The sequence below is a fragment of the Schistocerca cancellata genome, chromosome 1, assembly GCF_023864275.1.
Source record: "Schistocerca cancellata isolate TAMUIC-IGC-003103 chromosome 1, iqSchCanc2.1, whole genome shotgun sequence".
Lineage (NCBI taxonomy): Eukaryota > Metazoa > Arthropoda > Insecta > Orthoptera > Acrididae > Schistocerca > Schistocerca cancellata.
This window is the reverse complement of record NC_064626.1, coordinates 863,608,546-863,629,085: the sequence shown is the minus strand read 5'-3', so window position 1 is coordinate 863,629,085 and position 20,540 is coordinate 863,608,546. Positions and strand designations below refer to the sequence as shown.

At 44.7% G+C, this 20,540-nt stretch overlaps 1 protein-coding gene across 1 annotated transcript in view; it reads left to right on the top strand.

Moving 5' to 3' along the window:
- Positions 1 to 12,341: 12,341 nt before the first annotated feature.
- Positions 12,342 to 20,540, top strand: part of LOC126108326 (G-protein coupled receptor Mth2-like) — a 137,855-nt gene continuing 129,656 nt past the window's right edge. The window contains exon 1 of the mRNA XM_049913579.1: positions 12,342 to 12,552. Within this exon, the coding sequence (XP_049769536.1) occupies positions 12,342 to 12,552 (211 nt within the window). The remainder of the gene's footprint in view (positions 12,553 to 20,540) is intronic.

Genomic DNA, 20,540 nt, shown 5'->3' with positions numbered 1-20,540 from the left:
TAGCATGCTCCAAAAAAACTGGCCAGTCTTCTACGGCTGTCCCTTCAGTTGGTAGTGGACCACTGAATGCGGCTTCTTATGATCCTGTCGCCTTCATTTCCCTGGCTGTACCCTGGGAGGAGGGGTAGACTCTCCAGTTTGGGATTAAACACTTTCCTGCTACCTGGTCTGTACTAGGACGGATGGGCACATCGTCACTGCCACAAAACCGTTACTTTTGTCGGAAAAATAGAAGACGAGTTTGGCAAAGAGGATCTCTCAGTAGAATTGGTCGTGTTTCCCGTTTATCAAAACTTTTTCTGCCATCCAGTCTGCAGCCCTTCGTGCTTGTGCTCACCTTGGCGACATTGTGGTGTTCATTACTCCTCGCCAGTCTTAGAATATGGTTCAGGAAGTTATTTTTCATAGGGACTTCATCTTTAAAAATTATGAGGAACTCCAGATCAGTCTGGAATGAAGGGGTGTTCATTTTCTTTGGTGCGTGCAGAAGATCGTAAGGACAGTCGCAACGATAATAGCACCTTTGTTCTGGCGCCTGAGGGAGATATCCTCCTGGAGAAGGTCAAGGTTATGTGTTACCGATGTGCTTTTGATGCTTGCGTTTTAGGCACATGTCTTCCTGATGAACAGTGGACCCCCTATGTGGTGAATGTGGACACCCACTGTGTTTCACCACTCATGTGTGTTAATTGTCACTACCATATCTCTCCACACTTACCAGATTGCCCGACTTATAAGTAGGAAAAGAAGATTCAGGAGCATAAGTCCCTTTATCGCTTATCCTACATTCATGCTCATTAGAAATATGACTGACTTCACCCTTTGTCAATGACATCTACCTTTGCCTTTATGTCCTTACCCCTCTCCTCTCCTCTCTCCCCACCCCTGCAATTCTCATTCCTCCCCACCAGGTGCCCCTCCCCCTCCCTGGTCGAAGAAGTCTCCCTTCTTCGGCACCCCTGGCTTCCCTCAGCCTGGAGGCTAGCTACACAGGTCAGCTACAGGACACACAATCTGTGTGCCCCAAGCTCGCCTGCTCTCTTTCAGTTCGGGATCTTATAGAAGCCTGCTCTCTCTCTCTGTGTCCTGCCATCCTCAATCTATAAAAGAGAAGAAGAAACATGTCCCAGGACAAGACCCCTCCCCCCCCCCCCAGGGCCCCTGGAGGAGCCTTCTCCCCTCCCACAACCTTAGTCTAACCTCTTATTTGTGGATGTCACCTCGTCCTCATTGGTGACAGATAGTGATCTGAGGCATGTTCACCTCCAATGTGGATATTACCCTTCGGGGGTTCTGTGCTTTCTCTCAGAACTAAGTCGGCCCTTTGAGGGCTTCCAGTGGCGTTTGCTCATTGATTCGTGTGGACATTGTAAGTACATGGACCCCACTTCGTACTTCACTGGAAGCATTTGCCATCTGGGTCCACCTGGACTCTGCAGTCACAGTTCATGATCTCTATGTCACTCCTGAAAGGCCACTTACACCTGCTGCCCTAACTACTGTCCTTCAAAAAATCCCTCCTCCCTTTCTCCTCCTTGGAGATTTTAATGGCCATCAGTATTTGTGGGGCAGTGCTTCTTTTTTTATCTAGTCGGTGGCTCCTCATTGACCAATTTCCTGCAGACCTGTGCCTTCTTAATGATGGTTCTCTACTCATTTTGGCGCCACATATGGCACTTTTTGTGCCTTTGATATTTAGTTTTCTTGCCCTCCCCTTCTTCTTCCTTACAGTGGAAGCCACACGATGACCCCTGTGATAGTGACCACTTCCTGTTGATTCTCTCGTTCCCTTCCCGCCTCGCAATGACCAGGTTACGCCGCTGGGCTTTCCATCACGCTTATTGGCCTCCATATACCCTCAGGTCATGTTTACACCTTCTTTGTCAGGCTGTACTGATGAAGTCGTCCGTGATCTGTCAGATAAGATAATCTGCACTGCCAGCATTGCCGTTCCTCACTTGATGGGCCCCATTCCATTGTGGAGTACGGCCATTGCCACCACCATTCATGAGTGTCTTCATACCTTGTAAAATCATAAAACAAATTCTCTATTAAAATCCGGAAATACCAACATCAGACTCGTTGTTAAAACTTCTTTCAGCTCCTAAAAAGCATGTTGGCACTCTTCCGATCATACAAATTTATTACACTTTTTTTAACAATTGTGTCAATGGGCTGGCAATATCCCCAAATCCTTTCCCGAACCGGCGGTAATAGCGCTGCTAAGGACGACTGCAACTCCTTTACAGATTCTGGCACAGGAAATTCACTTACAGCTCTGATTAATCTAGGGTTTGTCTTAACCCCATCTTTACTTACGGTACGACCTACGTATACTACTTTTTCCATCACAAAATTACGCTTTTCTGTACTCAATGTGAACTAGATGCTGTTCCATATCACTGCCGTAGACGATTATGTCATCGAGATACACTTCTGAGTACTCTATTCAACAATCTCTGAAACGTTGCAAGAAAATTTTTTAATCCAAATGACATTCTTCTGAACTGGTAGTGTACCCAGGGTACTGAAAACGCTGTTTTGTGTCGTTCGTGTGGTGCAACCCCTATGTGGTGACAACCACTCTTCAAATCCGTTGTTGAAAAATATTTTCATTACCCTAAATCAGGGCTTCACAACATACGTGCTCGCGGAGCAAGCTGTGAGCAGCAAGGCGCGAGCACGGAGCAGCGCGAGCACGCTACCCCCACTATCGGACCAGAGCGGAGAGTGGGGAGAGTCACGTGGGGCACACAACAGCTGCCCTCAGTCAATGTAAATCCGCGGCCACCTGCAGGGATATGACTCACGAATTATTACTGCGACAAATGAAACAAATAAAGGAGAATGTACACGTGCCACATAATTTTATTAGCTTAGTGTATGCCTCTACATTCGTATTAATTTGTGAACTGTTACACAATAAAAGGTGTCACTGAAGTGTGGGGTTCTCGGTTATCTTGTACTTTTTGCCCTTTACAATTGCGTCTATGTTCGGAGTAATTGTTCTTGTGCATTGTAGGCGCAGTGTGCAGTTTAAATTTCGATCAGACAATGCGTTTCTCAGACGCGTCTTGTTACATTTCATTGCAGAGAACAGTTGTTCACAAACGTCTCTTAACCAACCGACATCCATCTGCTTCGACTGGAAACTTAAGTTCAGCAAGCCTTCTCTCAGCGTCGCCATCTTTTCGCAGTTTTCTTCGATTTTTTAAGGCGTATGACACAGCTTGTCCCCATTACATCCTCCATACACTCCATGAGTGGGGTCTTCGGGGCCCCCTCCCGATTTTCATTCGCCAGTTCCTGTTCCTCCAGCCGGCCGAAGTGGCCGTGCGGTTAAAGGCGCTGCAGTCTGGGACCGCAAGACCGCTACGGTCGCAGGTTCGAATCCTGCCTCGGGCATGGATGTTTGTGATGTCCTTAGGTTAGTTAGGTTTAACTAGTTCTAAGTTCTAGGGGACTAATGACCTCAGCAGTTGAGTCCCATAGTGCTCAGAGCCATTTGAGCCTGTTCCTCCAGTCTTTCAGAGTTCAGGCTGGCACAGTTCCCAGCTCTCCACAGACTTGGGAGAATGGCACTCCTCAGAGCTCTATAATAAAGTGTCTTTTTTCTTATGGCTATTAATTCACTGCTAGACCATTGGGGCACCGCTGCTCTGTATGTAGATTATTTCTTTGTTTGAGCTAGCGCCTAATTAATGGCCTCTGTGAAACGACTATTACAGGGTGCCATCCACCGCGCTTTCACGTGGACGCTCTCGCACGGTTTTCAGTTCTGTACCCTTAAGTCGAGGGTGGTGCGTTTCTGTTGCTGTACTGCAGACCATCCTGATCTGGAGCTCTACCTCGACGCCCAACAGCTGACCATGGTCCCCCAATTCCGTATCTTAGGACTTATTTTTGACACGAAACATGCTTCGTTGTCCCACACCCATCATATGAAGGCTGGCTGTTTTTGTAAGCTCAAAGTTCGTTGCTTCCTTTCCCGCACCTCTTGGGGTGTCTATCGTTCGATCCTTCTCCGGATTTAACAGGCATTAATTCTCACTAGTCTGAACTGTGGTTGTTAAGTTTATGGATCAGCTGCTCCTTCCATTGTGCTCCTCTTGCACCCAGTTCACAATTGTGGTAACCATTTAGCCACCAGTGCCGTTTGCACTAGCCCTGCCGATAGTCTTCTGGCTGACACTGGGATACCTTTGCTTTTGGTTCGGCAGTCCTAGCTCCTGGTGTTCTATGCCACAACTATCTGTTCTTCCGCTCCTCACCTCTCCTATTCTATTCTTCTCATGGCTTCAGACCTGGGAGAATGGCATACCTCAGAGCTCTGTAATAAGATAAAATGTCATTTTTCTCATGGCTATTAATTCACTGCTGGACCATTGGGGCACCCCTGCTCCTGCCACCTGCTGTCCGGCCTCAAGTGGTTTACTGGCTGGACTCTGCCTTGCTTCTCTCTGGTGTAATTTCCATCTCCCATCCCTGTCCTCTCTGCACATTCTCTCTCGACCCCCCCCCCCCTTTAGTTAGTTCCTTAGCCATAGATTCAGATAGTTCTCTTCTGGAGTCTGAAAGCCTTCATTGCTCCCATGTTGTTCCACTATTTGTTCCAAACGCTCCCCAGGGAGTTTCAGGAAGCCATTGTTTTCTACACTGATGGCTCTAAATCCGCCGATCAGATGATATTCTCCTTTACATGTTCTTTTGGCATGGACACCTCTTGCCTGCCACATGTGGGATGTTTACTGCAGAATTAATGGCTATCTATTTGCCTTTTTGTTTTATTACACTGTCCCCCCTCACCTGAGTTTTGTTGTGTACAGACTCAATAAGTGGCTTTCAAGCTATAGCTCAGTGTTGCTCCCCCCCCCCCCCCCCCCCAGTCTCTGCCATCCATTCTCGATCTTGGCGATGTTGCTTGTTCGGCTGATTTCCTTCTGTTTCCCAGCCATGTTGGTATTCCATGTAATAAACTTGCCCATCGTCTGCCTGGGAGGTGGGAATCTACGATCCTCTGCTACCTTTCGATAGGCCATACTGTGTTGTCCCATGGTTTTTTACTGTGCAATAAAGTGCCTCCCATTTTTTAGTTGTGGGGCCCCCCTCATGATGATTGATATTTTGCTGGACTGCCTCCACCTTCACATAAGTATGCCCTCCCACCTTCCTTTTCCCAGGTGTTGGCGGACGCCCTAAGCCAGCCAAGTTCTCCACGCCTTTTCCCTAAGTTTTGTCCGGTCCTTTGCGCGGTTTTGTTCTCCTTTATTTGTGCCCTTTTGCCATGGTGTTGTCCCTGTTGTGTCACGATTGTAGTTTGGTGTGGGAATCAGGAAAGGCCGGTGGCAATGCTGATGCCCCACCACGCTTACCGTTTCTGTTGCACCCCTGCTCTACCGATTCCCCCCCCCCCCCCTATGCCTCTCCTATTCTTTCCTCTTCCCACTGCCCTGGCGTTCCTTTAACCTCTTTGTTTGCCTGTTTCCCCTGCCCCTTGACAGGACTGTGCTATCTGTGATGTTCCTCCCTTGATTTTTGCCCTCTTCAATCATGGGACCAATGACCTCGCTGTTTGATCTTCCTTTCCTCAATTAATCAATGAACTAACCAACCATCCTTCTGTTGATTTCATGCAATTTTTTCATAACTGTTATCGGCAAATGCTGGATGGTCCCTGTCCATCACCACATCAGGTATCTAGTCTTACTTCGCATTTCCGGTTTACAAACAGACTGCAGACAGTCGACTTGGGCAGCTCTAGAAGTTTTGAGATGCCTCTGCTGGATTTGTTACTCAGGTGGCATCCATTGACTAGCCTGCATTCGAAGTCACTGCATTTTCTAGACCTACCCATTCTGCTGATGCCGCTTCTCGACTGACAACACATTACCCCCTGCCACCCTTTGTGTGGCGGGTCCGCCTCTCGTGGCATCCAGTGGTGAATTCAAGAATTCAAAGAGAGTTATCGATATCTCTTTGTCGATGTTATTATTGTTAGGTAAATTAGTTACCAGTATCGAGATATTATGAGCTTTTGCTTATTTAGAAATATTTTAATCGGTTCAAAATGTTTTTTCCAAAGAATTGTTTATCAACATATACCGTACTGAAAAAATGTGTGTGTCTAGAGTCGCAATTTATTTCGCCTCATGCCTCAAGATATTACTGTGCACCAAAACCGGTACCCACTAGGCACAATAAGTAAACTGTGACTGTAGACACATATACTTTTGCAGCGTTAAAATTAAGATAAGTTTTGCTCTCATACGAGACTGGAGGACTGGTTCACGAGAGCTATGCGTCAAACAAATTAATTCACTGCGAATCACAGTTGTTTCTGACCAGTACAAATTAGTAAAGCTAGCTATAATTTCTAAAAGACATGTCAAATACGAAAACTTGAAACACACAATGAAAGCCATCAAGTACATACAATTGATGTGTTTTCTGTGTATGGAACTGTATCATAAAGTGTGAAACTATACAGAGAATCCAACATTCTGGCCAGGGTTACAATGTCCTTCTTGGTCTTCTGGATAGATTCAGAGACCAAGAAGAACACTGTAACCTTGGGCAAAATATTGATTTCTCCAGTATAGTTTCATACATTATGATGCAGTGCCATACTCAAAAACTTTTATCAATTAGCTCTGGCCGTGGGAGCCTATACAATTATAAGTAAATAAAAGTAAAGATCGATATGGAAAGCAATGGATATTTTCAAAGAATTTTATGTACTACAAGAATGAAGTCTTTCGTGACTGTGCTGTTGTACAAAACATTCTCAGACTTCTTGCCACAACAGTTCTGGGTTGAACGTCCATCGTCTGGAGCGACTGACTGTCAAGAAGGTTTTTTTTCCTTTATTGTAATTTTATGCCCCTTCCCCATTTGGGCAAGGGAGGTTTGGCAGCAGCACAGTCCACTGTTCTTCAGCCAAGTGGCTTTACAAAAAAAAAATAGAAACAGGGGAACTCATACATAAAAAGGGCGAAAAAAGGGGGATATAGAGCAAAACTAGAGCAAAAGTCAACACACTGAATAGTGTAATTAGCAAACTTACCAACTCAAACTGGGGAGCAAATCCTGAAATTCTATGTGCATCATCCCTGACATTGTACTTTGCTCCAGCTGAATATGCATGCTCTGTATGGATAAGATCGACACATGCCCATAAGCTAGATGCAACAGTGAACGACTCATGTAGATTAAGTACGGGATGCCTGAAGCCTACAAACCATGATCTCCTTTATATGTGTTCTGGAATAGTCCCCCCACAGATCAGAGGGCAAAAATTGGCAATGGCCGAACGAAGCAGGCAGTTCAAAGACAGAAGACATTCCCTGTACGTACATCAGCCAGCAATGGCAAGACTTAAATCTAGGAAAGATTTCATAGAAGTTGAATGTCCCCTAAACGAAAGTCAAAATACAACAAGAGAATCAATGTGGAAACGTAAATTGGATAAAGGGAGCCTGAAAAGTTGAAACATTAAAGAAAAACTTCCTGCTGGATCACAATTCGAATGGAGAGTCTGGAAGAGCCTAAATAGACTTAGGTCTCAAATGGGAAGATCAAAGGATAATCTGTTGAAGTGGAGATACGCCAAAGAAGAGCCCTGCCAATGTAGAGGACAACAAACGATCACACACACCTGTTGACCGGTCCATCCTTGCTGGCCCCATGCACTTTCCAAGACCTGTGGTTGGCCAACGATGTTGCAGTGAAGTGTGCGGAACACTGGAGAGAGAGATATGAGCCTTGCTATAGACAATTATGACGATTTAAGATATGTGAAGATCATGGATGTGTATATGAATGTAACATTCGGCCCTAGGCTGTAGCATTTATGCTCTGATTTTTATTTGGTGGACAGTCTTGCTCAAAGTTGTGGCTGTTCCTTTGTGGTGTATGAAATCTGGTGCCTTGCGCCATACCTGGGTGTTACGGCGATTTGCCTTAATATGTAATATGCCCAACTTCCACGCATAATTATATCTGGAGCCTATGAATTATCTAGTTCTTTAAAATTTTGCGTTTTTGTTTTTAAATTGTTTTATGCGAGCGTAAAAACTGTTTCTGAATTTTAATATTTGTTTTCACTATATTTTAGATGTGGTGTGCTCTCTGGTATTATTATTATTATTATTATTATTATTATTATTATTATTATTATTATTATTATCTAGCCCTTTAAATTTTGTGTATTATGGCCTCCAGCTAATGATAAGACCTAATCGAGTTGTTATTTATTGTACTTCTTGAAAGAAGTTACAGCTCCTTTTCAATAGTTCTCTTTTACACCTCCCATTTTAGCAAGGCTTATTTCCTAGGATGTATGACCGTATTGGAAAGGTTCTGTAAGTGCATTCGTGGTTAAACAATAACTTTCAGTTTCAGTGTAATTCAGTAAGACATTTATGTTCGGAGTTTGTTGACAGCACCATCTAAACATCATGGAGAGCGACCATGTAGGCGGCTTCTTACCGCGTGGGTCTGGCTTGCTTGCGGCTGTGTTCTCGAGCATTTCCTAGGATGGCTTGCTATTTGTTTGCGGTCTCGTGACCTGATGTCTGTGCTGTAGCTGAGTACTTTATGTTATCTGACTTGTACGTGTGATGCCATGACTAATAACAAGATAGATTCTTTTTTCCTTTCTTTTACTACCTAGTATTTCGTAGACATATTTCTGATGACGTAGAATATTTTTCATTTGGTTATATAGTGTAGAACATGAATTGTGACTAGGTTTAGTTTGCTGTTTTATATACGAGTTCCTTATGTAAAGACTTAGATTTTTTCTGATCTTTCGAATAGTTACATTAAATATATTGTGTGAAACGGAAAGCAGTAGGCAGAAGTGTTGTAAGAACCGTGAAGCAAGAGAGGTATCGATAGTTGTCACGTCAGTGTGTGGCAGACAGTCGCGGATGGCCTGTGAGTGTGGCGTTACGAAAGCAAGTATTGTGTGTAGTAATAAGTGTAGGTTTAACCCGATATTAATGCCGGACTTTCTGTGTGTTAGACGCGATTTGAAATGTGACTTTATGATGGACATTCTAAACGGACGTTGTATTACGTGAGTACTGTTGATTTTTGCAGAATAATGCTTGTGGCAGTGACAATACACTCGTGAACAGACAGTATTGTCATCGGTTTGGAATTAAACTGCGAATTTAATATTGTCATTTTGTTGACAACAGCATATGACGTATGCTACAACACTAACCGCCAATGTGGAAACTGTGAACTGTGTTGCTACGTAAGTGACTGTTATCGCGGGAACAGTGTTATCGTGAACCATGAATATTAACAGCAGATGGAATGTGTAACTTCGCAATTGGCAAATTCCGACGTGTGGACTGTGCCAAGCTAAGAGATATATTAATGCCAAGGACACGACTGGATGAACTTACATGATTCACATCAACAACTTCAAACTGCTTCTACCTCCGTCGGCACATCATGCCGACCCAGAACAGATAAGACTCAAAACCATTCCTCTCTTCGAGAAACTCACAACTGCAACGAATTTAATTTCTTTCCGCTTTGTAAGAGACTACCTCTTAATGTTTCTCTCCGTAAAGAAGTGTAGTGTATTGTAAAGACTGTTCATCTTCAGTGATTGTTGGCCCCCACCACTAGAACTAGTTATTGCCATCCTTCCAATTGTTTTTACTTTTCAGTCTATTTGTACTAGTCGTTGCATGCGTTGTGTGTGTCTTTTGGAAGGGTGTGCTTCGACGTGTATATACAGTCGTCTAGGCAGAAGAATTTATGTGTCGTACTGTGAAATGTGGCCAGACATGTAAGTTGAGGCATCCGCCGTTGAAATTATTTACACCGACCAATTACAAAGAAGTAGCTTATTCACCATTGGTTCAGGTTAGCGTATTAGAGGGAACTTTGAATCTAACAGCTGTCAAAGAACACGATCTTTGTTTACATGCCACTTAACGTCATATTTCCATTCATGCGTGTTTATATGCAAATTTATCTGAGTTTAAAGTTACTGATAAGCAAAATTACAGAATACTGTGTCCTTATTTATCAAATTAACTTCAGTATGTTTTACTGGTTTCACTATCAAAGAATTTTATTCTCAGAATTTTAACAGAAAACTTCTCATATAGAGGCTTGGTTTTGAAGTTTCCGGAACTAAAACGGGTTCTTGGGGTGCATACAATAATAATTTACTTCGTGCAGTTTTTCTTTAAACATTTTCTGATTACAAATTCATGGTTATAGTAAATCTCCAGGAACCGTTTTCCTCACACACTGTAAATGAAATTTTGCTGTCTGTCATGAGGACTTTATTTGTTTAATTGGCTTTGCACAAGGAATTTTTCCCTTTAATGTTAGTGTTGTGTTCAACACATATTGTAACTTTGTTCTAAAGTTTATTTTAAATTATTTGGCATAAATCCTAGGGGTAAGCCATGAAGGCGAACTGTTATGTCTTGTTAACTAGCTAATATCTATCTTTGGGGGGTCTGCCTATGTCGTGGTTTTGAGCTTGCTTGCAGATATTTATCTAGAGCTAAGTTTTAATTATTTTGCTGGTTTATTTAAATTTTTTAAATGAAATTTTTTTTTAAGTGCCAATATTATTAAAGTCTTAACTTCTTGCATCTTTTTAAGGCTTTCAAAAGAGTATTATTGTGATTCAGTAACTGTGTTAGTCAACATTTTGAGCACTTTTCAAGTGTGTAAATTTGTCATAGCAAATCAACATGGAATTTTCCTACCTGTTTTTCTTAAAGGGTACCTGTTGTTATTTTGATAAATAAATTCTTGTTGTGAAATAGACAAATGATGTCAGTTAAAGGGGCCAAGTCCTTCCATGTCATTTTCCTGATCCTGGTAATTCCAATAACAACCTGGACATTACAAAAGCTGGGACGTGACTCTTAACAGGGTGTGTGATAAACGCGAACGACAATGCATGCTTTGCAATGTGCTCCCTTGTTTGCCGGAAAATTTTGTAAGTAGGTATTCTCATAGGACGTTCCATTCCCACACCAGCGCTGTTGACAACTGATGGGTGGGCGTTGATGCATGTGGACGTGCTGCAATACGTCTCCGCAATGCATCCTATGCGTGCTCGATGGGACTTAAAACGGTATTACGCTTGGACCACCATTATCATAGTAGTCGACAATGTTCCTGGCCTTCACTTAACGACTGAGAGCAGCCACGTTTGCATAGAGTTGTGGACAGTGCTGCGAAATTTGGCGTTTACGGACTCTGGCAGCAGACGACTGATGCGAGGCCTTTACTAGCAGCACGACATCGTGCCTCTCCTGCACTCGTAATCATATCGGTTGGACGCTAGACGATTGGGGAACCATGGCCTGGATGGATGAGTCCTGATTGCAGTTGGTAAGATCTGATGGCAGGGAATGTGACACAGAGCCCAGGAAGCCTTGGACTCAAGTTGTCAAGACACTGTGAAAGTTTAGTGGGCTGTGTTTACATGCAATGGACTAGGTCCTCTGGACCGACTCAACTCATCATTGACTAGAGATGATTGTTGGGAGACCATTTTCAGCCATTCATGGACTTGATGTTCCCCAAATAAAGACGGATTTTTATGTATGATAATGCACCATGTCATCAGACCATAATTGTTCACAGTTGGTTTGAAGAACCTTGAGGACGAGTGAACGATTTGGCTACCCATATTACCCGACATGAATCCCATGAACATTTATGGGACATAATCGAGAGGTTAGTTCGGGCTCGCCGGCCGCTGTGGTCGAGCGGTTCCAGGCGCTGAGCTCCCATAGTGCTCAGAGCTCAGACCCAGTTCGGGCACAAAATCCTGCACCGGCAATATTTCAATTATGAATGGCCGTAGAGGCAGCATAGCCTTTTTTTTCTACAGGGAACTTCCAATGACTTGTTAAGTCCATGTCACGTCGAGCTGCTGCACTACTCCGGGCAAAAGAGGGTATCCTGTAACTTTTGTCACCTCGTCACCTCAGCTTATTGCCTATTTATCGTTTTCAAAACCTCAACCAGTCGCCATAGATGCTCAATACTGTTTAACACAAACGGCCGAGCAGCTTCGCCACAGGCGCAGGGCAATAACCATCTGCCTTCTTGTCAAAGTAGCTTATGCCAGTGAATTTCGCATTTTGCGACTGGTTCGTTGCTAGAAGAATGGTTCACTGCTCGTCTCTGCCCTGCTTGTATATTTGCTTTCGCTCATCACGTGGAAGTAACGCCACTGGGCCCTATTTAGTCTCGCAGTAGACAGTTTAAAACTGCATTCCTGTACGTCTCCTTTGAGGCGGAAGACGAACTGGAGTGACGGAGCGCTTCTGGTTGGCAGGTACATGCTGGACGTGGACGACGAGTACCAGCTGTTCGCGAACGGCTCGCTGCGGCTGTGGGACGGCGAGTGGCTGGGGCCGGACGACTTCTGCGTGGACGCCTACTGGTCGCAGCTGCGACAGCTGGCCGTGGCGCTGCCTCTGCTGTGCTACGCGGGCGGCGCGCCCGACAGCGCCGGCGAGCACGCCATCCGCTACGTGCTGTACCCCCTCGGTAAGGGCGCAGGTCGGTCACCAAGCCTCCAGTAGAGGGTAGCTGGGCACCAGGTGAGTGCTCGCGTAACCTGTCCTTCCGCTGCTACTGCTTCCTGCTCTACATCTGGAACTGCTGAAGGTTAACAGTAGCTGGGGTTCCTTCTTTCACAGACGCTAACATAGTCAGTTAATCAAATGAAACTACATACACTACTGGCCATTAAAATTGCTACACCAAGAAGAAATGCAGATGATAAACGGCTATTCATTGGACAAATATATTATACTAGAACTGACATGTGATTACATTTTCACCCAATTTGGGTGCATAGATCCTGAGAAATCAGTACCCAGAACAACCACCTTTGGCCGTAATTACATCCTTGATACGCCTGGGCATTGAGTCAAACAGAGCTTGGATGGCGTGTACAGGTACAGCTGCCCATGCAGCTTCAACATGATACCACAGTTCATCAAGAGTAGTGACTGGCGTATTGTGACGAGCCAGTTGCACGGCCACCATTGATCAGACGTTTCAAATTGGTGAGAGATCTGGAGAATGTGCTGGCCAGGGCAGCAGTCGAACATTTTCTGTGTCCAAAAAGGCCCGTACAGGACCTGCAACATCCGGTCGTGCATTATCCTGCTGAAATGTAGGGCTTCGCAGGGATCGAATGAAGGGTAGAGCCACGGGTCGTAACACATCTGAAATGTAACGTCCAATGTTCAAAGTGCCGTCAATGCGAACAAGAGGTGACCGAGACGTGAAACCAATGGCACCCCCATACCATCACGCCGGGTTATATGCCAGTATGGCGATGACGAATACACGCTTCTAATCTGCGTTCACTGCGATGTCGCCAAACAGGGATGCGACCATCATGATGCTGTAAACAGAACCTGGATTCATCCGAAAAAATGACGTTTTACCATTCGTGCACCCAGGTTCGTCGTTGAGTACACCATCGCAGGCGCTCCTGTCTGTGATGCAGCGTGGTTACCGCAGCCATGGTCTCCGAGTCCATGCTGCTGCAATCGTCGTAGAACTGTTCGTGCAGATGGTTGTTGTCTTGCAAACGTCCCCATCTGTTGACTCAGGGATCGAGACGTGGCTGCGCGATCCGTTACAGCCATGCGGATAAGATGCCTTTCATCTCGACTGCTAATGATACGAGGCCGTTGGGATCCAGAACGGCGTTCCGTATTACCTTCCTGAACCCACCGATTCCATATTCTGCTAACAGTTATTCGATCTCGGCCAACGCGAGCAGCAATGTCGCGATACGATAAACCGCAATCGCGAAAGGCTACAATCCGACCTTTATCTAAGTCAGAAACATGATGGTACGCACTTCTCCTCCTTACACGAGGCATCACAACAATGTTTCACCAGGCAACTACGGTCAACTGCTGTTTGTGTATGAGAAATCGGTTGGAAACTTTCCTCATGTCAGCACGTTGTAGGTGTCGCCACCGGCGCCAAGCTTGTGTGAATGCTCTGAAAAGTATCACAGTATCTTCTTCCTGTCGGTTAAATTTCGCGTCTGTAGTACGTCATCTTCGTGGTGTAGCAATTTTAATGGCCAGTAGCATAGTTTCAGAGGCCTATTTTATTTCTGAACTATCTATAATGTGCAGAATGCGATTAATGAAAATTTGTACCAAGGATAGAATTCGAATCAGGCCTCCCACTCATTAGGCAGATGCACTAATCATTACACCATCTGGACACAATCGCTTTACATAACAGCATGGACTACCTTAGCATGCTTCCCTTCTCAATCCAGATTCTCATTCACACCTCAATTCTAATACCCCCCCCCCCCACACTCCCCCAAGGACTCACAGCACTGTTGTGAGCACGTGCTTGGCACATATGGGGCCCCTGTCCTTGCAGTGCTTCCTTTTCCTTGCTGCATGTCTATCCTCCTACTATTCTTTCTCCTCTCCCTAGCGGACGATGTCTTGTGTGCAATCGGGGAACCAAAACTTTTGAAACGATCGGAAGACTTAGACGGATTTCATTAGTGTCTTTTTCTTCTTTCTTGTTCCGACATCTCCTGTCCATCCTCCACTTTGGCGTTTGAGGTCTCCTTTTTTGTCTTTCTTCATCTCTCACGTGTTTAACATATACAAAGCGACTGTGTAATGCATAACTCCCAGCACGTGAGTCGACTGATAGGGCTCGAGCAAACCCCCTAGTAAAGGATGAACCCATGGTGGTGTGACTACCTGAGCTGTTACTTCTCAATTGCCAATTGGTCCCTCTGTCTGAAGCTGGGAAGGTGTCACCTGAGATGTGAACAATCACCTAAGATGGGTGGCTCCCATCTGCGGGTGGGGGATCCAGAAGGAAGAAGCACGCCAATGGAGAAACTGGCAATCGTGGGGCCATCTGCTCAAAAAGCATTTCCCTCAAACAGAAAGATGGAATCTCCGAGTCGCGCTAAAGAGTACATTGGAAGTTTCGCAGTATTTATGGTCCAAAGGTTTTAAGGACATAATGACAGGAAAATTCAATCAAAACGCTCTGGAACGTAATTTTAGAATTTTGGCGTGTATAAGTTGTGACGAACATCCACCAACTGTAGATTTTCTGCAATTACATATGTTACAGTGGATTTATATCCCCACTAAGATTGCTGTATCTGCATCCGGGAACTGTAAGCCGAATTCAGTACTGCCTCTTACGTCATTTTTTAATCAGATGCTTTTATGTGCTAAAGAAATGGAGATACGAAACAAACACGTTAACTTACCTGCTGAGGACAAAATTAAGACAAAATTATATCAGACTGGAAAAATGATCTCTCTATTCCGTATAAAGACAACATTCCTAAACAATGTTCAGTGCTCAAATGCTTGGGAGTGGAATGCCGTCTTAGAGAACAGGTGCAACCTCCACTGCCATAAAGCACTTCGGTTCAATAAATTAACTTCGTTATTTGACTTTCCCGTTCGAAAGCGTTTTCAACATCATTTTACAGGCTGAAGTAGTTCTTGAAAAGAAATTGTCTTCCATCTCAAATCTATGGAGTGATTTATTTTTTGATTGTTTAGACAACAATCATGAAATTGTTTTAGGAAATGGTGATTTAGGGTGTCGTCTGGAACATAAACTTGACCTTGCTGGTAAAGTAATTTTCCATTTCATGAAGTGCCACTTATTCCTTCGCACAAAAGAAATCAGCAAAGAGCTCTTGTCAGCAAGATTGCAAAATATTCACGCAAGTTTTCCAAAGTGTCTGACAATTAACAGCTACAAATTATACGGGTGAGTTTATATTATCTTTTATCTCGTATGATTTAGTCTGTATTATTGATTGGTATGTGCTCCTATAGATGATTTTTTGAATGTTATCCTACGTTTCGATCTTTGTCAGTATATGATTCCATAGTTCGCCTATCTCGTCCTTGTCTTGTTAAATGCAGAAAGAGATCTGGCTAGTACATATATTGAAACGTTTCTTGCCCAGTTCTAAGCGAGAGTAGAGCTACCTAGAGGCAAGCCTGCAGAAACTTGAGTGCCTATATTTCTTCTTCGGGAATCTATGTTAGAGCTAATAGTCTTAAAAACGTTGAAGATCAGAAAGTATTTTCTGAAAGAGATAAAAACATATAGTGAAAGCTCGCTGGGCTAGCCGTGCGGTCTAACGGGCTGCTTCTCAAGCGGGAAGGCCTCCCCGGCACGAATCCGCCCAGGGGATTAGTGTCGAGGTCTGGAGTGCAGGCTAGCCTGTGGATGGTGTTGAAGGCGGTTTTCCATCTGCCTCGGCGAATGCGGGCTGGTTCCCTTTTTTCCGCCTCAGTTACACTACATCGGCGATTGCTGTGCAAACACTATCTCCGCATACGCATACACCACGCAAACATTTGGGGTTACACTTGTCCGGTATGAAATGTTTAAGTGTCACTGCAGAACCTGTACCCGACTGAAGAGATGGTCCAGCTGACACATGACCAACTGTACTTGCTCCAACGGCGGGGTAAAGAGGTATCCTTCTGCTGGGTGCCTGGACATGTCGGCATATGGGGCAATGAACAGGCTGATCGGGCTGCCAAGGAGGCCTGCAGAGAGCAGGATGTGGTCCAGTGTCCCATCCCCTTGCAGTCAGTCATCGCTGCACTCCACAGGAAGTGCATGGAGTTGTGGGAGGACGAATGGCTGGCGGTGACGGCCAATAAACTGCGGTTGGTAAAGTCAACCACTCGGCCGTGGCGTTCCTCCTGCCGGCTGCTAAGGCGGGAAGAGGTGGCGCTCACACGTCTTTGGATCGGGCACTCTCCTCTGACACATAGCTATTTATTACGGAGGGAGGATCCTCCGTTTTGTGATGCTTGTGGTGTGCACATCTCTGTCCGGCACATTTTAACAGACTGCATTTTATACCGTGATGCAAGGGCAGAAGCACAAGTTGATGGGGATCTGCCCTATGTTTTAGCTAACGATGAGACGTGTGTGTCTAGGGTTTTTAAGTTTTGTGATGCGTCTGGACTCTGGCCTAAACTTTTAGGCTGGAGGTTTTAGTGTATTGCAGAGTGGCTGACTCCTCCCTTTTTCCTTGCGGTCAGCCAGCCACTTCCATCTGCTACATTGTTTTAGCACCCTCTACCTTTTTCTTCCCGTGTTGTTCATGTTTTACTGTTGACGCCCTGCTTCATCCCACGCTTCGGTGTGGGTGAGCACATGTTTTTCAATGATTGTCCCCCGTGTTTTCTGTTCCGTTATATGTAAATGTTCTGAGTTTTTTTCTTGACACCCGTCTCACTATGATACTGAACGGGCGCTGAAGACCTTGCTGTCGTGCGCCCACACAACCCTTCTACTACTACTACTATGAAATGTTACCGGGAGAGGGGGGGGGGGGGGGGCACTGGGAGCCGAACCGCACAATAACCCTGGGTTCGGGGGTTCGGTGTAGCCTGTTGTGCGGTTGTGAACCACTGTGGGCTACGGCGGGGACGAAGCCTCTCCATCGTTTCTACGTCCCTGGTTCAATACACACACACACACACACACACACACACACACACACACACACACAATAGTGAAATATTACACATAACTAACGCAAATAGGAAGGGCAGTCCCTCAAAAGGTTGAATGAGACCTCCAAAAAATGACACACAAAAGACTATAATTAAACCTGTGTTAGCAGCTGCACCTAGTGCGGGAAAGGGGATTGAAGTTCAGCATGAAAGAATGAACAATCTACCTCTGGAGTATGTATACGTATTAAAATAACCCAAATGACTACGTACTGCATCAACTGCCCAAGGGAACACAGGTCACACGAACAGGATTGTATGTTATGAAATGAGATAACTTTGAGAAAGACCCACAGAATAATAAGTGAGACAATTGTTCTTGAGCGCCGTAGTCCAGCATGCAAAAAATTCCCTTGCAAACATGTGATAATATGAGGACTCAATGATCTCATAGATAAGTGAGAATACTCATTAACAAATAACGGTTTCAAGTACATTCCAATGGTCATAGATATGTATTTCAAATTTACTTAGGCTCTAGGCAGGTAAATACAGGGAAGGTGGTTGCAGAGGTATCTGAACAACTGCTGCACCTGGAACAAATTACTGTCGTGACAAACAACCAACGAAACATACACAATTTTGCAACATACATTTCATAGTGTTAATGGAACGATATGGAAGAAACCACTACCCGTATTTCTCCAATCTGAAAACTAGTATCGTTGTGTGGTTGATGGAGGATCAGAAAGTTGACAAGGGTGCAATTTAATCTCAGAGGGTTACACAAACAGCTTAACATTCTTCCACAAACGACTGATGAGTATAATTGCGCTTCCCATCATACAGTTAAGATGAGACTTACAGATGCTCATAATAATGGGCTTCTAAATACAGCATACGATAGTATTAAGATGGTGGATCCACGAAAGCAGAAGTTTATTGTAGGTGATTTGGTATGTATTTGGAAATGTGCGTCCCTCGCTCCGTCGAGACCACCACTTCTCGTGTCCTGTGCCGTACTGTCCAGCACTGCCGCAGTCTCCAGAACTCCCTCGTGTCCTCTCCATCCCCACTTCCATACAGTCTCTCCACGCGTCCTTTTCCAACGATCGCTGTGACTGGCTAGAGCGCTCCCGCCCTGTCTTTAAGCCAACGTACACTCACAAGCATATTTAAACATATACGAAATATTGGAGTTACATTTAAATAACTTCAAATTAAATAAATATTCCTACAGCTGGACCATAAACACGCTCTGACACACATTATTAAATACATAAACAATTAAATAAACATATATCAAAAGAAAAGAAGCAAAAGATCGGCCAGGAGCCTAATGTCTCTGTGCTTTCTAACACACAATAAATATTTAACCAATTTCTTCTTGAATAGTATATATCGGATATGAACAAAGTCATAGATGAATAAATATATTCATAAGTATGCTGCTACCGTTTTTTCGTGTAACTGTGGAGTACTTATGGCCTGACGCAATCGATAGTAATCGGCCACTTTGACCTCCAATAACTCATGTAATATTCAAGTTACGTTCATGTAATTCATACTAATTTAGGTTTACACTAATAGCTTTCTAAAGACATGTAGATCGACGAAATCGGATAAACCGTTTAGATTTTGGAAATTCGTTGCTGGTTGTTACTTGTATAAATTATCGTCAAATACTAAACTTTAAACTAATAAATATATTGAAAATCTGATTACACCATCAGAATCGTCGTGCAAATAATAGTAATGCACATGTTTCTTTTTGAGGTATCATGATTCATCTGGCTACTATTAATTTCTATACGAACTGTGAGATGTCTGCCATTAAGGTTTCACAAAGTCCGCCATCTTTGGCACTGCCGGCACAGACATCTCCTTCATCGACACAAAGCACCGTCCTCGTCACAGCGGAATTCCCAGCCACGCGGCTGGACCATGCGCTGGGGCTATCCATCTGATCCATCTGGCTACTATTAATTTATATACGAACTGTGAAATGTCTGCCATTAAGGTTTCACAAAGTCCGCCATCTTTGGCACTGCCGGCACAGACATCTCCTTCATCGACACAAAGCACCGTCCTCGTCACAGCGGAATTCCCAGCCACGCGGCTGGACCATGCGCTGGGGCTATCCATCTGATCCATCTGGCTACTATTAATTTATATACGAACTGTGAAATGTCTGCCATTAAGGTTTCACAAAGTCCGCCATCTTTGGCACTCCCGGCATAGACATCTCCTTCATCGACACAAAGCACTGTCCTCGTCACAGCGGAATTCCCAGCCATGCGGGTGGACCATGTGCTGGGGCTACCCATCTGATCCATCTGGCTACCATTAATTTCTATACGAACTGTGAAATGCCTGCCATTAAGGTTTCACAAAGTCCGCCATCTTTGGCACTCCCGGCATAGACATCTCCTTCATCGACACAAAGCACTGTCCTCGTCACAGCGGAATTCCCAGCCACGCGGGTGGACCATGCGCTGGGGATATCCATCTGATCCATCTGGCTACTATTAATTTCTATACGAACTGTGAAATGTCTGCCACTAAGGTTTCGCAAAGTCCGCCATCTTTGGCACTCCTGGCATAGACATCTCCTTCATCGACACAAAGCACTGTCCTCGTCACAGCAGAATTCCCAGTCACGTTTGGCACCAAGTGTCTGCTAACGAGTTCGGCCCTGCCGCGCGGCCCGAGCGGTGGCCGCCAACTCTGAACTTAGAATATTTCCAGGGCGCCGCAACTCTCCCGTTGCCTCTCAGGGAAATCACAAAAAACCTAAGTCTGGATGGTTGGACACGGTGACACAATGACCTGTTGCACATCGCTTACTTCAAGGACAGCTCTGAGCCAGACACTCTGTAACTTGTGTTCGACAGACTCCAGACCACTGCCATTTGTGATTTCATTGATGTCAAGTGGAGGACAGAGTGGAGTTTATTGTGTTTTCTCATGAAATTTGGATCTGTCTCAGTGCCAGTGGTGGCCATGTGTTGGTTAGGA